At 41.7% G+C, this 18,586-nt stretch overlaps 1 protein-coding gene across 2 annotated transcripts; it reads left to right on the top strand.

The window, feature by feature from the left end:
• Positions 1–1,137: 1,137 nt before the first annotated feature.
• LOC109519281 (uncharacterized) lies at positions 1,138–13,099 on the top strand. 2 transcript variants are annotated; one of them, XR_002168915.1, is made up of 9 exons: positions 1,138–2,092; positions 4,861–5,139; positions 8,368–8,598; positions 8,682–8,852; positions 8,961–9,092; positions 9,172–9,338; positions 9,444–9,716; positions 10,147–10,614; positions 12,310–13,099. XR_002168915.1 is itself a non-coding variant. In XM_019875705.1 (8 exons), exons 1-8 carry the CDS (start codon positions 1,861–1,863, stop codon positions 10,321–10,323), a joined length of 1,662 nt encoding a protein of 553 aa, XP_019731264.1. In that variant the 5' UTR covers positions 1,138–1,860; the 3' UTR covers positions 10,324–11,659. The 2 variants fall into 2 exon arrangements, 1 of the variants encoding a protein (XP_019731264.1); XM_019875705.1 differs by lacking the exon at positions 12,310–13,099 and having other exon boundaries at positions 10,147–11,659.
• The last annotated feature ends 5,487 nt before the right edge of the window (positions 13,100–18,586 follow it).

Genomic DNA, 18,586 nt, shown 5'->3' on the forward strand with positions numbered 1-18,586 from the left:
CAAACCTTGAAGTGGTAAAAAATACAAAGTTGCTGCCCTTTCTAAACTATTTCACTGTTTGTTTGACCATATCCAAGCACATAACACATAACAGACGATCCTGTGTAATACTGTCATCGGTGTAGCTAGCTGCTGTTTCTATACATATTTATTTTTCTGACATGGCAGCTGTGTGACTTTCAGCTTGTCCCATCAGCAAAATTGTAAATATTTTTTCTTATTATTATTTTGTTACAGAGAGCTGCTAAACTGCTTTGCATTGTTTTTGCAACAATAAAAATGAAGCATGTTCTACTCCATTCTAATCTATTCCATCCATCTATCTAACCATTTATACTACTTATCCTCATTTAGGCCACAGTTGAGCTTGAGCCTAACCCAGCAGACTTTGACCGAGAGCCGGGGGTACACCCTGGACTGGTTGCTAGCAAATCGCAAGGGAAATATAAACCATCAACCATTCACATTCAAAGATGAGAACAATTCTGAGTCTTCAAGGAACCTAAGAAGCTTGTTTTTGGAATGTGGGAGGACACTGTAGTACCTGGAGAAAACCCACGCAAGCATAAGGTTTCCAGTCTTTCTCCTACCTCCTTTCTTCTTCCAACTGTCTATTTCTCTGTGTCCACCGCTCCATCTTTCATCCCATATGGTCAATCTACCACTTTACTCTCTTCCCTACTTCTCTCTGGAATGACCTCCCACTGAAGATTCGGCAAGCCCCCTCGCTGCCCATCTTTAAAACCCGCCTCAAAACTCGCTTGTATTCTTTGGCATTTGACTCAGCATGACTCAGTTTTGATCTTAGTTTTACTGTTTGGTGCCTTCTACCATCTTTGTTACTGATTTATTACTTTATTGTTGTGTATATGTTAGTTGCTCCATGTACTGTACAGCACTTTGTATGCAGTGATGGCTGTTTGAAAGTGCTCTATAAATACAGTTGAGTTGAGTTGAGTTCCCTCTTTCCACTCTCACATTTACCAATTGCCCTTTTCTTTCCTTTATTCTCTTTCTCTTATCACCTCCCCTCTTTCTCTTTCCCAATCATGTCCAACCTTGAGAGAGAGAAAGAGAGAGAGAGAGAGAGAGAGAGAGAGAGAGAGAGAGAGAGAGAGAGAGAGAGAGAGAGAGAGAGGGAAATAAAGAGGCGACTGAAGAGCTGCGACAGTCCAGTCACTGAGAGTAAAGTGCTTGGGATCCAAAAAAAAAAAAAAAAAAAAAGGAGGTGAAGTAATATTTTTCCATCCTCCTCCCGGATGATCTTTTTACTTGTGAACCTGACAGGAATATAACAGAAGAGGACATATTTTTTTCTGTCCTGGGATGACTATGGAACCTAATTTTGTCTTCAACATCTAGAAGAAAAAAAGAATAAAAACAAAGATTTAAAGGAAAGTAAAGATGGAATAAAAGCATGGGTGATTTCCCAAAGAAGAACAATCACTAAAAAGTATCCAAATATTTAATCTTAACTATATTTGCTTTGCTCTTTATACCGACAGAGGTTAAAAACAAACAACTGGAAGACAAATAGGATCTGTATAAGGAGCAAAAGGGATGCAGGAATCCCACTTTGGAAAATGAAGGTAAAACGCAGGAATCTGTATTGAAAGAAAAAAGCTCATTTGTGTTACTGACGGACTAGCAACCGAGTCAGGCTCCCAAGGAACCAATTTTAAAATGGATGAATAAAAACATTAATTATTTCAAGGGAAAAGGAGAGGCAATTAAAAAGTTTAAAGTGAGGAAGGGCGACCAAAAGACAACAAATAAAGAGGAAAGCAACAATAGAAAGTGATCTGAAAAAGCTCAAGGACAACAGAACAAACCAAGAACCAGGACAAGCTGACTACGACAATGAAACATTCTCTCATCATCTTCGTCCTCCACTTGGCAGCGCCGACGTTGATGGCGAAAGGCGTGCCTCAGTTGCAGCTGGGGCGCTGGGTGCGCTCAGGCCTGCAGTCCCTACAGTGGGACCAGCTGCACCACTGTCTCCGCGCCTCCTCTCACTCCGAAACCGAGTGCAGGCGACTCGCCCACTTGTCTCCCTCCACCGTGGCCGTCTACGCCTCTGAACCGCGCACAGGTGAGTGATCAAAGGTTGCAACTTTGATGGTGGGTGTTTGACAGCATCCTGATTCATTTTGGATGAATTTGAATGTATTCAGGGTTCTACAAAGTATATGGACTTTTTTGATCACCAATGTGGCTGGTGACTCCCTAAAGTTACAAGCAGGGGCGGGCTGCCCTATGGGGAAGGCGGGGTTTACCACTGTGGGCCGCGGCCCGTCCGGCTGAGCCGGTGGTCCCACGGGTTGCTCGGGGCCACCGACCACAACACAAAAAAAAAAGAAGGAAAAGAAATCAGAAACAAGTGTAGCGCTGCAGCTAACAAATCTGTTGGCCACTAAAAATAGGAATAGGACACGTCCCCCTCAGATATATGAGGACCACAATCCGTCCCATCAATTGTGGCCAAATACGACAAAAATCTCCGGTAAAACAGAGGATGTTGAGGCTACAATTACCGGTGCCTTAGGTGCACAAGAATGTTGCAATTTGTGTGATACATTAAAAGAAAAACTTTGATGAGTTCTATTTTTATGCTGATTAAAACTAATATTGGCAGTTGCAAGAAGAGCTGGTTACAATTGGACTCATCTACAGCTACGTGGCATATCGTCACAATTGAGACAGTGTAGTGAGAGGTGTATCCAGCTCCCGGTATGTCGGTACTATCAACAGTGCTCTAAGTGGGAAAAGAAAAGTAAGTGTCGGTGCTCCACTTATTTGACTGTTGCCAGGTGAGTTAGGCGGTGAGTAACAGCAGATCATGAGGTGAATTCATTAATTCATTCATATATAAAAGATAATTAATCAAATATGTCAAATACATGAATAAATAAGTTAGTTAATGCCTTATGCCTTTTTGTTCTGTGCAATTATTGTTGACATCGATGGCAACAAATGAATCAGAAGCGCTAACATGTACTGTTAACTTGCTGCTAACAATTGACGTGTCGCCTTTTGTCATCGTCATTGGTCCCAGTCTGGGTTCTCTTTTCAATTTTTTGGAGTCACGGCAACATTTATGGGTTGGATTGTTTTCAACCAATGACTGTAAAAATAACTCGTTTCAAAGACAGTGGTTCTCAACCTGGGTTCGATCGAACCCCAGGTGTTCGGTAACTCGGTCTCAGGGGTTCGACGGAGCCTTTGCCTTGGAGGTTAAGACACACCCGACTCAACATGTTAATTAGTTATGACACGCCCGCGGCAGAAGATCACCTTACATCGCTTGTCCAATCAGTTCTGCGGGAAATTTAGTTCGCTCCGTCGTCAACGAGTGACTGTCGTGATAGGACGTCGTGTGATTTTTTTAATTGAACTTTTTTAATACATGCTATGTCGAGCAAAAAAAAAAAAAAAAACGTCGGCCGCACATTCACAACATGGATTCACATGCATCACGGAAAGTGATGGGAGTCAGTGTCCTATCTGCATGATTTCTCATGCCAAGTTGAGCAACTCAAAACTGAAGGGACACTTCTTGAATCATATTTTTATGTTTCACTAATGAAGGGTTCGGTGAATGTGCATATGAAGTGATTGGCTTCGGTACCTCTAACAAGGTTAAAAACCACTGCTCTAAGATGTTTATATTCTTCCGTCTTCTTCTTTTTGTCGAATTTTCTGCCACACACTCGACTTGCGAGACCGCCTTGCCAGGGACAGGTGAATGGCATGTACCAGTGCACACTGAGAAAAAGAAAGAAAGAAGTAGATCAAGTGATGGTACTGTGGGGGCTCATGTGAAGACCCGGCGCTGACAAAAGTCAATGTAGACTCGAGGCTAAAACCACTTCAAGCACACACTACCAATATCTGCAACCAGAAAGCTAACATAGTACAAATTAAGTAGATTAGTGCTGGCTTTTCGCTTCACCTTATCACCACATTCATACAGTTGTAAGTTCTATTTCGTTTTATGGATTTTTTTTTTTTTTTTTTTTACAAGGCTTGTAATGATTCTTAGCGTTTTGTTTACATACATACAATATATACAAACATACATACATACACAATTTTTGTATTTTGTTTTTTTGAGCCACCAACATTTAGGCAGCAAACACGGCACTCCCTGTTAGAGCTTCAAAACATATTCATTCCACTTCCGGTGTACTAATTAGTGGACTAATGCCAACTTTACGATTGCTACACAGCAACAGGTGATGCTGTCCCATCATGCTTTGTTGCATTTACAAGTAACACTTGTGATTGTGTTGCGTCTCTTCGATGTGTTATTGCGTACCAACAGGGTGTAACGTAGTAACAGTGGTGCTGTTTTGACTCCTTTATTAATTATTGTAACATTTGATATGAAAAACAAAGATAATGCTTTCTAAAATATCATATCGTTAATGTGTTAGTAGTAAAGTTGTTTTAAAAGGTGCAAATGGCCTTTATTTTCAGATTTCAAAATGGATCTACAGGCTTGATTCTCACCCAAGCAACACAAACAGCTGCCCGTCCAACCGGGAAATTGCCCAGTGGTCCAGATTACCCACTGTGGGCCTGTTACTGGCTGCATACTTGCAATGTCAACATACAAGCTGTCAATTTTCATGAATTGGGACATTTTTATCATTGTCATTTCAGTGATTCAGTGTCATTCAAATATACATTTCCATTGAATTGACTTATTTTTTTTTAAAATATGACTGGATTGGAACATCTCTCGTATGTAAACAATATCACAGACAAATTGGAAGATCGACTATGCACAGGAAAAATAGCATCGAAAATGAAAGGATGGATGAACGCGATTGATTTATTTTGTATGTTGTGACCCAGGTGCCTCCGACAAAGTGCTGGCCATTCTCCCAGACTCTTACTCGTCCAGTGGGTTGATCAGCTCCAAATTTCGGAGCGCTTTCGGCATCGGCCGATTGGCGAATGGGAGGGAGAGCCGACATAGGTACCAAGCGCCTTTTCTCGCCTCCGTGAGCCATGACGCGGTGCTGGTGCTGGACCCGAGTCCCAGCGAGAACTTTGGACACCCAGTTGCCCTCTTCTACGTGGACTTCAATGTGACAAAGAAGAGATGTTCCCACCTGGACGGCATTTATCTGGGTGAGTCTGGTTGATTGGGTTTCAGATGCATCTGGTTTGTAATCAACACTACAATGGCATTCAGTAAAGCACAGACCTCCACCGAAGCCAGAACTTTCACAGATAACCAAAGGCTTAATATATTAGCAAAAATGAAAATCTCGGCTCACCACCCTCTGCTTTGAAGCCGAGTCTGACTCACACCCCTCCACAAATGTGATTTTCATGTTCTTTGTCTTTTCGTACCATCGGCGAAGAGAACAAGTCAAGGAATGCCAAAGAGGATTTGTGTAATCACAAAAAAATAGAATTTACTGTGACATAAAACATGCTCGGGGGCGTTCAGTACAATATATGTGTTGCAATGTCTTTGCGTATGACAGGGCTTCATTCATCACAACAATTCCTACGAAATGCCACCAGATGACAGCAACTTCCCTCTCCAATATGTTTGTCAGGTTTGTTCAAAGTGTGAACAGTTTTATTCTGTTTTTTTTTTTGTTTGATTATACAGGGGAAAGTTCATTTATACACTTGGTTGGGTTTAGATTTCAAATGAGATTGGTCAAAGAATTACAGAAAACAGAATGAGCCTTTTTTCATAGACAGGTGCACAACGCTGAGCATCACGGGGGACGGAGCTGCTCCACCAACCAGCGAACCAAACTATTTGGTGACACAAAGCAGACTGCACTCAGTGTAAAAATGGGCACATGTTCATTTTCGAGTCGGGACAATACTTGTTAAACATGTTTGTAAATTTGGGAGACTGTGCTACGCCTCGATAGGAGATCTGGCGTATTCGATCGTATGACCCTGCCGCATCTGGCAATTTCGTGACCAAAAGTAGATGACATTTTGGACTAGTTAAATATAGGTCTAAGCAGTGGTGCATGTGGTGTAATGTGATTTTAGTGGATTTAAAAAAGGTTCAGACAGACAGATTCCGAGTTCCGCAGACTAGTGGTGCACATATTCGTATTTCATTCATAAATATGACAATAGCATCGATCCCTCAGAATGTTTGAAAAAAGAATTTCATTGAATGAATTAGTCTCCTTTTCATCTTAAAAATATTTTAAGACCAAGGGTGTAAGGTGGTCTCAAACTGCCCATGACACATTCACAGTTGTTTTCATCATCTGCTAGGGGAGATCTTGCAGTTTACTTTCCATCTCACAATGGCGCGTCATGGCGCAAACACCCTCTTCCACCTGTGCGAGTTGAGGAAAATACCAAAAGAAAGAAAATTCTACCCATGCACACAGTAACCTGTGCTCTGCGCTAGACTTGCACTGAGCATGAAAATAGGGCCTAATGTGTTCAACTTTCGAGGTTTTACTGTACATCAAAATTAATTAAAACATGAATCAAGGAGCAGGACCATTACAACATCATACTTCTACTTCGAGCAATAGTAGGTTGCAGTATTACACTTTCTGCTGCAATGGTGCAGTTTGTTGAGTAAGTTGGTCCATGCATTGATGGCATGAAGTCATGTGAATGTTAAGTTGTTGCAATAGTTGCAGTAGTTGTGGTTTCCAAATGTGGGCAAGTCTGCGAGTTTATTTTATTTAGTATGTTTGAGTGAAGAATTCTGTCTTGAACTGAAGCAGAAGAGACAGTGAAAATCGGGGATGTTTGAAAGCACCCTTTTATAGCTCATCGCTTTACGCAAGACATCACAAATGCAGCTTTAAACAGGTTTTAATTTCACATGATTACAGTTGTTATAGTTTGCGGTGGTGTGCAATACTGTCTCACCTTGTACAGCGAAAGGTAACCAGTTGTTAGCAAGTATTATTATAAGCATTATCACTGTCAAGGTTGTTTTTATTTTCTGAGAAATGTCAAAGCACTCATTAGATTCTGCAAGTGAACATTAGCAGCATTTTGGTCCATTTGAGGCATGCAGTTGAAAAGTTGCTGATGGGATGACAGCTTGCAAACTTGTGCTTTTTGGTGGTTTGAAAAACAACACGTCACAGCAAAAGAGAGGTAGGTAAAAGGGCATCAGGGACAGCGAACAAAGTGCTTCAAAGCATAAAATAGTCTGAGGGGACAGGATGTGAACATCCGATCCCCACAATCCCAGTAAAAGAAAGTGGTAAAGTGCAAATTGCTGACCCCCCACTGTGAAAAGGGTTGCAACCAGATGTTAAGGTTGCCTGTGTGCCTCACGAAGACGCAACAGTCAATTATTTATATACACACACACACACACACATTTGCACAGAAAATGTTATGCCCCTTGCTGGCTTCTATGGATAGATTTTGGATTGCATATTTTTAAGATGAATTCTATTTAAACCAAAAAGTCTTTGAGGGAAACAAAACCAAAAAAGCAGCTTCCCTACTTGCCGCCTTTGAAACATTTGGGTTCAGAGGAATGCCTGTTTGTAGTCTCGAGAGAACCGAATACATACACATATTGATGAATCCACAGCCATTGACCAAAACAATTTGCTTATGGAGAGGGTTCTATGGTCCAGGTATGTCGATCGGTTGTGTAGGTGTTCACAACCGCTCTCCAACTGATTGGAAATGGTGGATAAGAAATTGGATAAGTGTATGAATGGAAGGAGGAACCCAAAGCACACCTTTTGTCACCAAGTGGAATGCATGGGGTGGCATGTCAAGCAAAATTGATGTCAGCTCCTGAGTGCACATTGGGCTGAATAAAGAAGAAATGATGGATCACGCTCGACTTCAACAAGAACCAGCGTGACCTTGACGGGAAAGTCATAGGTCCTTAGTTGGATACAATCTTTCAAAAGCAACTCCACATCCATCCATTTTCCTATCCGCTTTATCGTCACAAGGGTCGCTGGGCATGCTGGAGCCTATCCCAGCTGTCTTCGGGCAGTAGGCGAGGGACACTCTGAACCAGTTGCCAGCCAATTGCAAGGCACACAGAGACGAACAACCATCCACACTCACAACTATGGACAATTTAGACTGTTCAATCAGCATGCATGTATGATTTTGGAATGTGGGAGGAAACCAGAGTACCCGGAGAAAACCCATGCAGGCATGGGGGATAAACATGCAAACATGCACACAGGAAGGCCAGATCTGGAATCGAACCCACGACCTCTGCACTGTGAGGTCCACCGGGCCACCTATGCGAAATATGTGAACAACACATTTAATTTGGACCACCGGGCCGCCCACTCTTCTCACATCCCATAATAAATGTAAATGAGAAATTCTGGATGGCAATTCAGTGCTCTACATCTGCATCTTCAGGAGAGGAGTGTTTGACTCAGGCCTTGAAAGGTCGCTGTCAGAACCAGCTGAAGCGTTGGCAGGCCGGGCCCGAAAGGCTTATGGAACAAGGGCATAGCTGGCTCGTGGGAGGAGCTCCACGCAGAGCTACCTTTAGCAGTCAGGTCAGTGGACGGCTCTGTGAGGTCCACTTTCTTCCCTTGGTGGTTGGAGTCGGAGACAGCAACCGGACCCAGAGACTCAGATGTGTAGGTAAGTTTCAAAGCTGCTGAGCCCGATGTGAAGACATGTTAATGTGTCTCGCTATAGAAATCTCACATGTTTGCTTTCGACAGATCACACCGAATTTTCCAGGTGTCCTCAATTGGTACCCATGGGGTCCCCTAGTTTGCCCGTCTCGAGTTGCGAGCTGAACAAAAACACGAGACGCTGTCACCAGCAGCCACTGGCCACGCACCTCTCCTGCCGCCTTTACCAGACATGCGACCATGCGGTGCTTATCTCTGGTAGGATGCAAACCAACCTACACACTGCTGGCAAATCAGATTTTTCGCCTCAATGACCAACAGTTGCAGGAAGCATGATTCCTTACTAGTTTTGTTTGTTTGCATCAGGCGGCTGGCGGCAGCAGATGACATTTCAGCGACACGTGCAGAATCTTCAGAGGTTCTACAGAATGCTGCGTATCAATGGTTTTCACAAAGACCACATCAAGACTTTCTTTGCCAGCAGTGGGCATAATCCAGGTAGGACTCCCAACAGATATTCTGCCATTCTAAACTGGACGTTATAGGTAACTTCTTTGTCCATGTTCTTCCACTGCAGAGGAGCTGGAGGGTGCCTACTCAGCCACGGAGAAGGCGGTGATCCGTAACCATGTGTCATATGTCTGCAGGAAACAACACTGCGCCGACTCACTGGTGCTCTACCTGAACTCGCCCACGCGCAACGATGGGACCATGCTCCTGTGGGACGCCAACCTCAATGGCATCGTAAGATAGGGGGAAGCACATAGCCAGATACTGTTGTCGATCAGATTGAGGCTGAACACTGAGCAACTCCAGTGAAGACTTTCAGGGAATTGTTTCTCCTTTCAGGCTGATCTGAAGGAGCGCTACTCAGTCAATGAACTCTTGACTGACCTGGCTGGCTGTAGGGCAACTCGTGTTTTGTTGTTCGTGGATCAGAGCTACAGCGGCGTTCTGTCCAAAAGGCTGAGAGGCTCCCAGAAACATCTCAATGTAGTTCTAATCCCAAACCAGAAATTGTTGACTCAAAACTACCAGAACCAGCGGGTGAGCATGAGCTCGGAGGACAGCAGCTGGGCACATATTGGTCCGTCAACATGCTTGTTGGACTACCTGGAGAAGGTATTTTATTGCGACAAGCTAGACACCTTCTCTCAACAAATTCAAATTCAGTCAACGAAAGCTTGTTTGGAAGATTTTTTTCCGTGTTTGGATTCAATTTTTTTTCTGTTTTATAAGTGAAATAAAATCTATGATGAGACAGTAACAACCTTGGGTTAAAAGATCCAAGAGCTCGTCTACTACTGCTCTTGCCGCTACGACTACTACCTTGATTTCTTTCTTTCTTTTTGTTTTTACTCAACATAATATTCTACGATCTATTAATCTCAACTCCTAATTTATTTGGCTTGATTACAGAAGCTCTCAGCATTCCTGCACTATACAACACTGTCATGGAAATTGTAATTTTTTAAATAATTTAATTTAATATCAAGCACCTCCACCCCAATGTCGACTTTTCCTAATAAAAATTGTAACAACTTTATTGCAGAGTGCGGGTGATTCCCACCTGTTGGACCAGTGGGCCGGCCTCTTAAACATCACCCTGGCAGGAGCTCCGTGCAACGCCACACCTCCGCTAACGGACAGCGAGATGAGGCGATGGTACCAGGGATGCCAGAACCTGCCGACCGCACTCTGGCACAGGAAGTACCAAAGCAGCAACTAAAAAAGGGAGCGAGACACAAAATGACTGACCAGACAGTGGGCGAGAGAGGAAAACACCTCACTTCCACAATACATGTTAAGAGTTAATCACATGCATGTGTAGATGGACAGTAGATGCAATGCGTGTGTGTGTGTTTAGTGTGTGTTTGCGTGCGGGGATGTATGTATGTGTGTTTTCTGCCCTGACGCTGAACTCGGACTGCAACCATGGTGATGACAGCTCATCCCAAGGGGGCGTCCTGAACCTGAACGCCATTTGTGTGTGGAGGTTCAGCAAAAGGACAGCACTTGGGTCAGAGCTTGTGTGTGTGTGTGTGTGTGTGTGTTCAACATTTCACAACCGATCATCACTCCTATTTTAGTCCGCATAAGTTTTCTTTTCTTCCATTTCTTTGCTTCTTATTTTCGTCCCATCACTCACCCCTCACCCATGACCTCACCCACTGACCCCTTTATCGCACACTCACCTTAACTTAATCATCTGCACATTATTCAAGTAAGTTAGCAAATTATTATATATTTGCAAACTTCAATTCCCAAAACATTTACATCCACTATTCAAATCTATAGTATCGTATATCCGCAAATATCTTGTCGTCACATTGAGACAAATGATGGGAGGCCTTTATTCAAAATAAAAAAAACCAACAAAATTATTAAATGAAAACCAATTACATAAACAGAGAACAATTCCATACCTTTATTCCTGTGCGTGGCTAGAGCACGATTTGATTGCGTAATAGGTCCAGACCATTTTAAGAGAGGTATCGAAAATGAATGAACAAATGAATTGATTACCGGTATTTGGCAATTAATGTTTGGGGGGAATAAGAAGCAGCACAGTGAACAAGTGGTGAGCATATCTGCCTCACATCTGAGGGTTCAAATCAGGATTGTACCCAGGTACTCCACTGTTCTCCGAACATTCCCCAGCGACATGGAAGCTAGGTTAATTAAAGACTCCAAATCGTCCAAGGGTCTGAATGTGATCGTCAATGCTTGTTTGTCTTTTGGTCTTTTCCTTCTAAACGACTTGCTGGCGACCGGTCCAGGGTGCACTCAAAGTTAGTTCCGAGAGCACACAGCTCACTGGAGAGGTGAGTGGAATAAAGATTGTCGTTTCAGACACTGATTCCACATAGCATAAGATCATTTTGACTATCCACGGGGAACTCATGTTTAGCAGGAGTTGGATTTCACTCTTTCACTTTCGTCATACCTCTGAGAGACCTTTGTAGTAGACCAGCGCGTCGATAAAACTATTCTGTGGTGTTTGCTCTGTTGAGTGTGTGAGAGAAGTAAGAGTTCTGCCCTGAGCATCCCACACTTCCCGAACGAGACAAACATCACCTTGATGGACTAAACTTCCTCTTCACATGACTCCATGTGATTTTTTTTTTTTTTTTTACTTTTCACCCCTGGGGCATCGCGTTTTGACATAAAGATGTCTGTGATGAATCCCTTCAGGAGTGCATGAATTCTTGGCAAAAAAAGTGATTTCACTTCAGGGGAAGAAAACAGAGTTCAGTTGAAATATATTTTTTGTGACACCAGTCCTGGAGCTCTTTTGTCATGACCCGTCAGGAGTTACTTCCTGTTTGTATTCTACCGTCAAAAAAGAAGCCACCTTTTTAGGGGAGGCATTTATTTTAAGTTGATAAAGCATGCTGTGAATGTTTGGGGAATGGCGTCCAGTGGGACTGCCACTACTAGAGGAAATGTGTTGTTCTCGATTTCTAGCCTGCAATTGGCTAGCCACCAGTACAGGGTGCAATCCATCCCTTGGTAAAAAAAATCAGACGGGATTATGGGCTCCACCCTGTGATGAAAAGAAAAAATGTAAATAAATGGAAGTATGAATTTATCCAGAGAAAAAAAGTAGAAAAAATAAACTCCCTCCGGTTTTATCAATATTTTTTTTAAACAGAAAAAAAACAACATTGAGAAGACAAAAATAAAATCTAATTCGAGGTATCTTGCATCCCAGATTTTAAAACATGGAGGAGTGTTTCCGTGTCCCGAATAAAAGAAGTGCGAGGGGATGCGAAGGACATGGAAGGAGAAGCTGAGATTGGCCTGCAATGATCATGATTAAGATATGAAGCACTGCGACTGCCCTCGCTTCTACACCGGCTGGCCATGGCTTTTTAATAAGGGCGCTGCTCCTGTGTGTGTGTGTGTGTGTGTGTGTGTGTGTGTGTGTGAATGACAAATCACTAGTGAACACACTCTGGAAAGAACTCATGACTGACAATGTGTTGTCTAATCGTTTTTGTCGTGTACCTGACCTGACCTCCTGCCGTGACTTTTCAACCCTCAACAAACAACATCCACTACCTGTACAAAAGCGATGTGACAGATTCCGCCTTACGAGAAATGAAAAGAAAAAAATACTTATATAATTGTCCTTTGGGAAGACTTGTGGCGTGTATGAGATTTTTTTTTTTTCGTCCCAATGTCTGACGGCCAAGCATGTCTTGACCTTGCCCTGTGCACTGGGAATGGGAATCCCTTCTAGCATATTTAACTGATTAAGAGGCGTGCCTCTGTTTTGCGTTGATGTTTGTTTACATAACATTTAAGATGGATGCTGAGGAAAACATTCCCAAATGCGTGGATTGACAGACCGGACCATCCACCAAGATTGTGCCCAAAAAGTTACAGTGTATGCAATTCACAAGTTTGTGTACAGATTATAAAATGACAATTAAGCAGAAATGTTTGTAGTGGCATGCAGTATTTCACAGAATGTAGTCAATAAAGATCTGATAGAAACCTATCCTGTATGTCTGCGCTCGACTTGTTCAATGTCCATTCTTTTCCTCACCTCCTTGAAGCATGTAACTTAATAGAATGACCTCGTGTGAACGTTCATGGTTGTTTCTGATTGGTCATTCACACTCCAGTTTTGACTCGTACAGACACCATGAGCCCTGATTTTTAGTTCCTTAATAATTGCTTTAGTCAAATCGCTTTGATCTGGCCAGTGCCATATGATCGCTTCAGTCAGGCACTCATGATTGGATGCTCAAGTTTATTGGGAACAGTTTGTGGGTTCTTCAACTGGTCACAATTCCAACGTGGCTGCTCCAACAGTACTGATTGGTCACTTTTGTTTGTTGGCTCTCATTTTTTACTTTTTTTTTGGTCACTTCTTGGTGACTGCTGATCCCATTTGAGCACTCCTGATCTCTTTATTGTTTGGGGACTCTCTTTTAGCTGCAGTTTGTTGACGCAGGTACTGCCAACTTGTCGCTGTTGAATAGTCAATCCAATTTAGCCACAACAATTTGGTCACTCCTATTTGGTCACAATGGATTGAATGCTCTTCTTTGGGCACTCTCAGCTGGATGCTCCTGACTGGGCAGCAGTTAATGAGTTGCTAACAAAAAAATAAAGCACAAATATAATTTAGGAGCACAGCAGAAGTAGTGCAGTAAAGTTAAGTTGTCGTAACGAAAAGGCAAACAAATTGTGCATCAGAACTGGGAAAAAAACTATGATAAAATTGTAGTACTAAGAGGCTCTGGCATGGATACCCCAGTAGAAATGGACCATTGGTCCATTGCCATGCGTATGGTTAATACACGCCGCCCCCCCAAAAAAACGTGACGTGTTATGTGCCTCGTGTTTTTCTATCGAGGTCCCTTTGAGATAATGTTCTCACAGCAACGCGCCATCTGTCTCTGTCAAAGCCACCCTCAGGCCACTCATATAGTTTTACTCCAAACACTAACCTTTGACACCAGCACTCACGGCCCATCCATGATGTTTTTACCAAAACAAGACCAAGTAACACAACCAGCTCAGCGAATAATGAGTGGCTTGACTCTTTGACACAACGGTACCACATATAGCCAGTCTAATTAACGCACAATCTCAAAAGCAGAGAGATTGCCTAGCTCTGAAAAGATACATGAACATGCAGATCGATGCTATTTGTGATTAGATTGGTGTTGGCTCTAACAACATCAGTTTTAAACTGTTGAAAATATTTATAGTTAGGGATGATTACTTTGTTTCTTCAAATCCTTTCATTCCTCTCTTGCAACGGTGGGTAATTAATTCTGCAAAATTTTGTGCACCGCCCATCAACTCATTGTAGCCATTGCTAGTCAGATATATATATATATATATATATATTTATATATATATATATATATATATATATCTATAGATAGATAGATAAATAGATAAGTGTAATAAGTATAATATTATTGACAGTGTATGGTACAGAGATGATTTATTATACCTCCAATATGTACAGTATATGAAGCTGTAGATTTACATTTAGTACAAACAGGCCAAACACTATTGGTCCTCTTCCCTCTAATTTTGCTCAAATTAGGACCATCGCTGTCATTTTTGTACTCTGCATTTTAGAAAGATAGTTGTTAGAAGGGGTGTAAAAATATTCATAAAATAAGTGATAAATCAAATAAATTAGCAACACTTCAGACACAAGTTGTAGTTTTCGCTCACTACCTCGTTTGTATGAGCGTCCATACGTCAGAACATAAAATAAAAGCACGACTTTCAAAATAAAAGCCACCTATATTTTACATTTTTCTTTGACTTCATGGTCACTGTGAGGTCAGATTAGAGACTCATACTTTGTCCAGATCTGCTCTACTCGATACCTGGTGCGTTAGCAAATGAAGACAACCACCTCCTTTATTTTATGATTAATAAAATAATAATAATAAAAAAATCTTTCTGTATTTCATGTTGTATTATCTCACTTCATCAATGCTATTGTTCACTCACGGACGTTAACTGCTTAGCCTATTTAAAGACATTTGCGAACCAAAACAGTAGCACCTAGTGTGCTTTGATTTTTGCTGCATATTTTATTTTACTTTCATTTGACACATATGAATACTATTCCTAATATTGTATGTCTGTGCATAATTAAAGGCCGAGCCACTAATGACCCCATAATTACCCATCTGCGGCTGTGGTCCTAAATGATCACGTGCATTTTCAATTCTGTATTTTTTTGGGATGAAAGTATTCACCCTGTCATGCATCCTGTAACCTGATCACATGATAAGCTGTCCACTGTAGCAACCTCTGTCCCCGAAAGGGTTAAAAAAAATAAAAATAAATAAAAAAAAAAGAATGAAGGGAAAGAAGCACAGGCAAAAGCAAAGATGCTTTAAAAAAAAAAAAAAAACCTTGCATGATGTAAAATGCTCATGCAGACTTGAAGCGACTTTACTATGAATTAATAAAAACACAAGTCTGCCACTGTCTGGGCCACCAGACGGGATGAAGTAGAAAGAGAAGTTGAGAAATGGATGATGCCAAGAATTAACAAGAGGGACATTTTTCCCCCCACAATTTTTGTGTGTGTGTGTATATATATATATATACTTTTTTTTTTTTTTTACATCTTTTCTCAGTGTGTTGACAGTGATCTTTAGCCCTGATTAACCGGATTTAGTTGTGGGCGGTCTTTGGAAAGGCTGCTGAGCTCAGCTTGAGGACGGGATGAACATTTACTTCCCATCTATGTGCGATCATACGCTGGCATGTGGCTGTGGCGGCCAGTGTATTCTGACACCGCAGGTGAAATGGTCTTTTTCTTATGTTTACATCACAGGCCAATCAAAAGATGAATTGATTTTCACACAGACACACACATAGCGTACTTGTTGACTGGGACTAATTAGTCACACACAGAGGACCAAATTATGTTTTGCAGGAATATTAATGTATTTAGTTTACACAGATGCATACTAATACTAGTATGAGAACATATACCGGTAGATGAACATTCTTCAGCCCTATTCTGTATGATGACTTTAGTTTAACTTAGTGTATAAGAGGCCTGATCAGGGTGAATTGATCAAACCTGGTGGTGAAATTCCTGATTATTTACATCAACTTTACATGGTCACAAATTAGACACAACAAAGAACTGTGGTGTGGCGCCTGCTCGTGAGAAAGGAAGTCTTCCTGCTCATCTCTGATTTCAAAGGACTGTATGCCTCAGCAGTTAAAGTGGCTCTTTGCGCGCGTGTGTGTGTGTGTGTGTGTGTGTGTGTGTGTGTGTGTGTGTGTGTGTGTGTGTGTGTGTGTGTGTGTGTGTGTGTGTGTGTGTGTGTGTGTGTGTGTGTGTGTGTTTTTGAGCCTCTGGGTCTGAAAAAGACACCAGCAGATTTTAGGGTACACATGCAAAAACAAACACACAAGGATGGCTTTTGATCTGTAGATTGATCAGCAAGCGGAGTCGGTCAAGCGTGTCGCTCAGTCTCTCTCTGTCTCTCTCTGTCTCTGCATCTATATAATTTATATTACTGCAATCTCACATAGTTGCAGAGTGCTTCAAAACAAAACAAAACAAAACAAAACAAAACAAAACAAAACAAAACAAAACAAAACAAAACAAAACAAAACAAAACAAAACAAAACAAAACAAAACAAAACAAAACAAAACAAAACAGAAATACGTTTCCTCAAGTCAAAAACAAACAATGAAAAAAAGGAATTAAAGGTGCGGACAGGCCCTCGCGCCCACTGGACGGAGAACATAATTCGGGAGAGCACCAGGAGCTGATTGATTGAATCACTTCCAAGTTAACCTTATCACTGCATGCTCAGGCCATTAATAGGCATAAATCAACTTTTTTTTAGGGTAAGTGCAGGGGTGAGGTCATGCACCAACTCTGGCAGGGTCAGCAATGACTGGCTTTCTTGGGGTTCTGCAAAAAAATGCTAATCACACATCTACAAGAGTAATCTGGGCTAAATTAATAACATTCATAGATGTCATCTCCGGTGTCAATGCTGATTTTTGTTGATTTGACTGAGTTTTTGGGGCTTGTCACTTCACTTCGCTGGTAACACATGTCTTGGCCATGAGAATGAAAAATGTTTTCACGTTTGAGAGATCTTGAAAACAACCACATACTGTATGTTAAGTGTGGACTGTATCGGGTGTCTGGATTATTGTCTGTTAGTATATCACATCTTGGAGAGGCGAATGAGAGATATCGGATTTCAAAATGCTCACTTTTGATTGACACAAAATGAACAACACCAGCTTTAAATTTGTGATTGTAGTATAGGCGGTGGTGTACAACTGCACTGAATTCCACTGAGAGCAGTTTCTAATATTTTGCACCAAACTATTAGAAACAACATGGAGAGTTGTTTATGAACTTGTGAGTACATTATTCAACTACTCGGCTGAATTAAAGCCATGGTGAACAATTGAAATCCTCTTCACATGACCCATTTTTTAAAATTAGTTTTCAGATATAATCCATCCATCCATCCATCCATCCATTTTCCGATTTGTTTATCCTCAAAAGGGTCACGGGGCGTGCTGGAGCCTAACCCAGCCGTCTTCGAGCAGTTGGCGGGGGACACCCTGAACCAGTTGCCAGCCAATCGCAGGGCACACAGAGATGAACAACCATCCATGGTCACACTCACACCTAGGGACAATTTTGAGTGTTCAATCAGCCTGCCATGCATGTTTTTGGAATGTGGGAGGAATCCGGAGTACCCGGAGAAAACCCACGCAGGCCCGGGGAGAACATGCAAACTCCACACAGGGAGGCCGGAGCTGGAATTGAACCCAGTACTTCTGCACTGTGAGGTCGACGCGCTAAGCACTGGACCACCGGGCCGCCACAATAATTATCTAAATTAAAATAAATGACCACTTGAAATGTATAAGTCTGTATGGAATGAATGTCTGCATTGCACTCAGCAATACTATTAACTTTTTGAATAGTAGTGCTGAAATAAATCAACTGCTTGATGATCTTCAAATATTTTGACGAGCATCTGTATATGAGAAAATAGTGTGTCTCATTCAAAGAGGGAGTCAGCCGAATGTCACTTTAAGATTCCGTCAGTCGCCGCTCTGCTTGCACGACACGGATGCTATCTTTGGATGGCCAAACTCAATATTTCATAGAAAACCTGGGTCACAGGTAGAAATATGTCTCCCCACAGAGACTGCAGAAGCCTGCGGCTCTTCGCGCCATCCATTCATGTTATGTTGATGGGTATTTTTTAGTTACATTTTTTTTTTCGTTTACTGTACTATGCTAAAATTTGAGATCCATGCGTACACCAAAGGTATATAAAAAATATGAAAACACATTTACAGGCTGTCCCAAAACAAAACACAATGCTATGATGTCTAACTGTAGGGTTTATTTTTGCAATAAGATTAATGGAGTGTGGACTTATTGTGAAAGGGCTCTATAAAATAGTTATAAAGTTGACAAAATTATGTCGGCTAT

Source organism: Hippocampus comes, unplaced genomic scaffold, assembly GCF_001891065.2.
Source record: "Hippocampus comes isolate QL1 unplaced genomic scaffold, H_comes_QL1_v1.1 scaffold234, whole genome shotgun sequence".
Taxonomy (NCBI): Eukaryota; Metazoa; Chordata; class Actinopteri; order Syngnathiformes; family Syngnathidae; genus Hippocampus; species Hippocampus comes.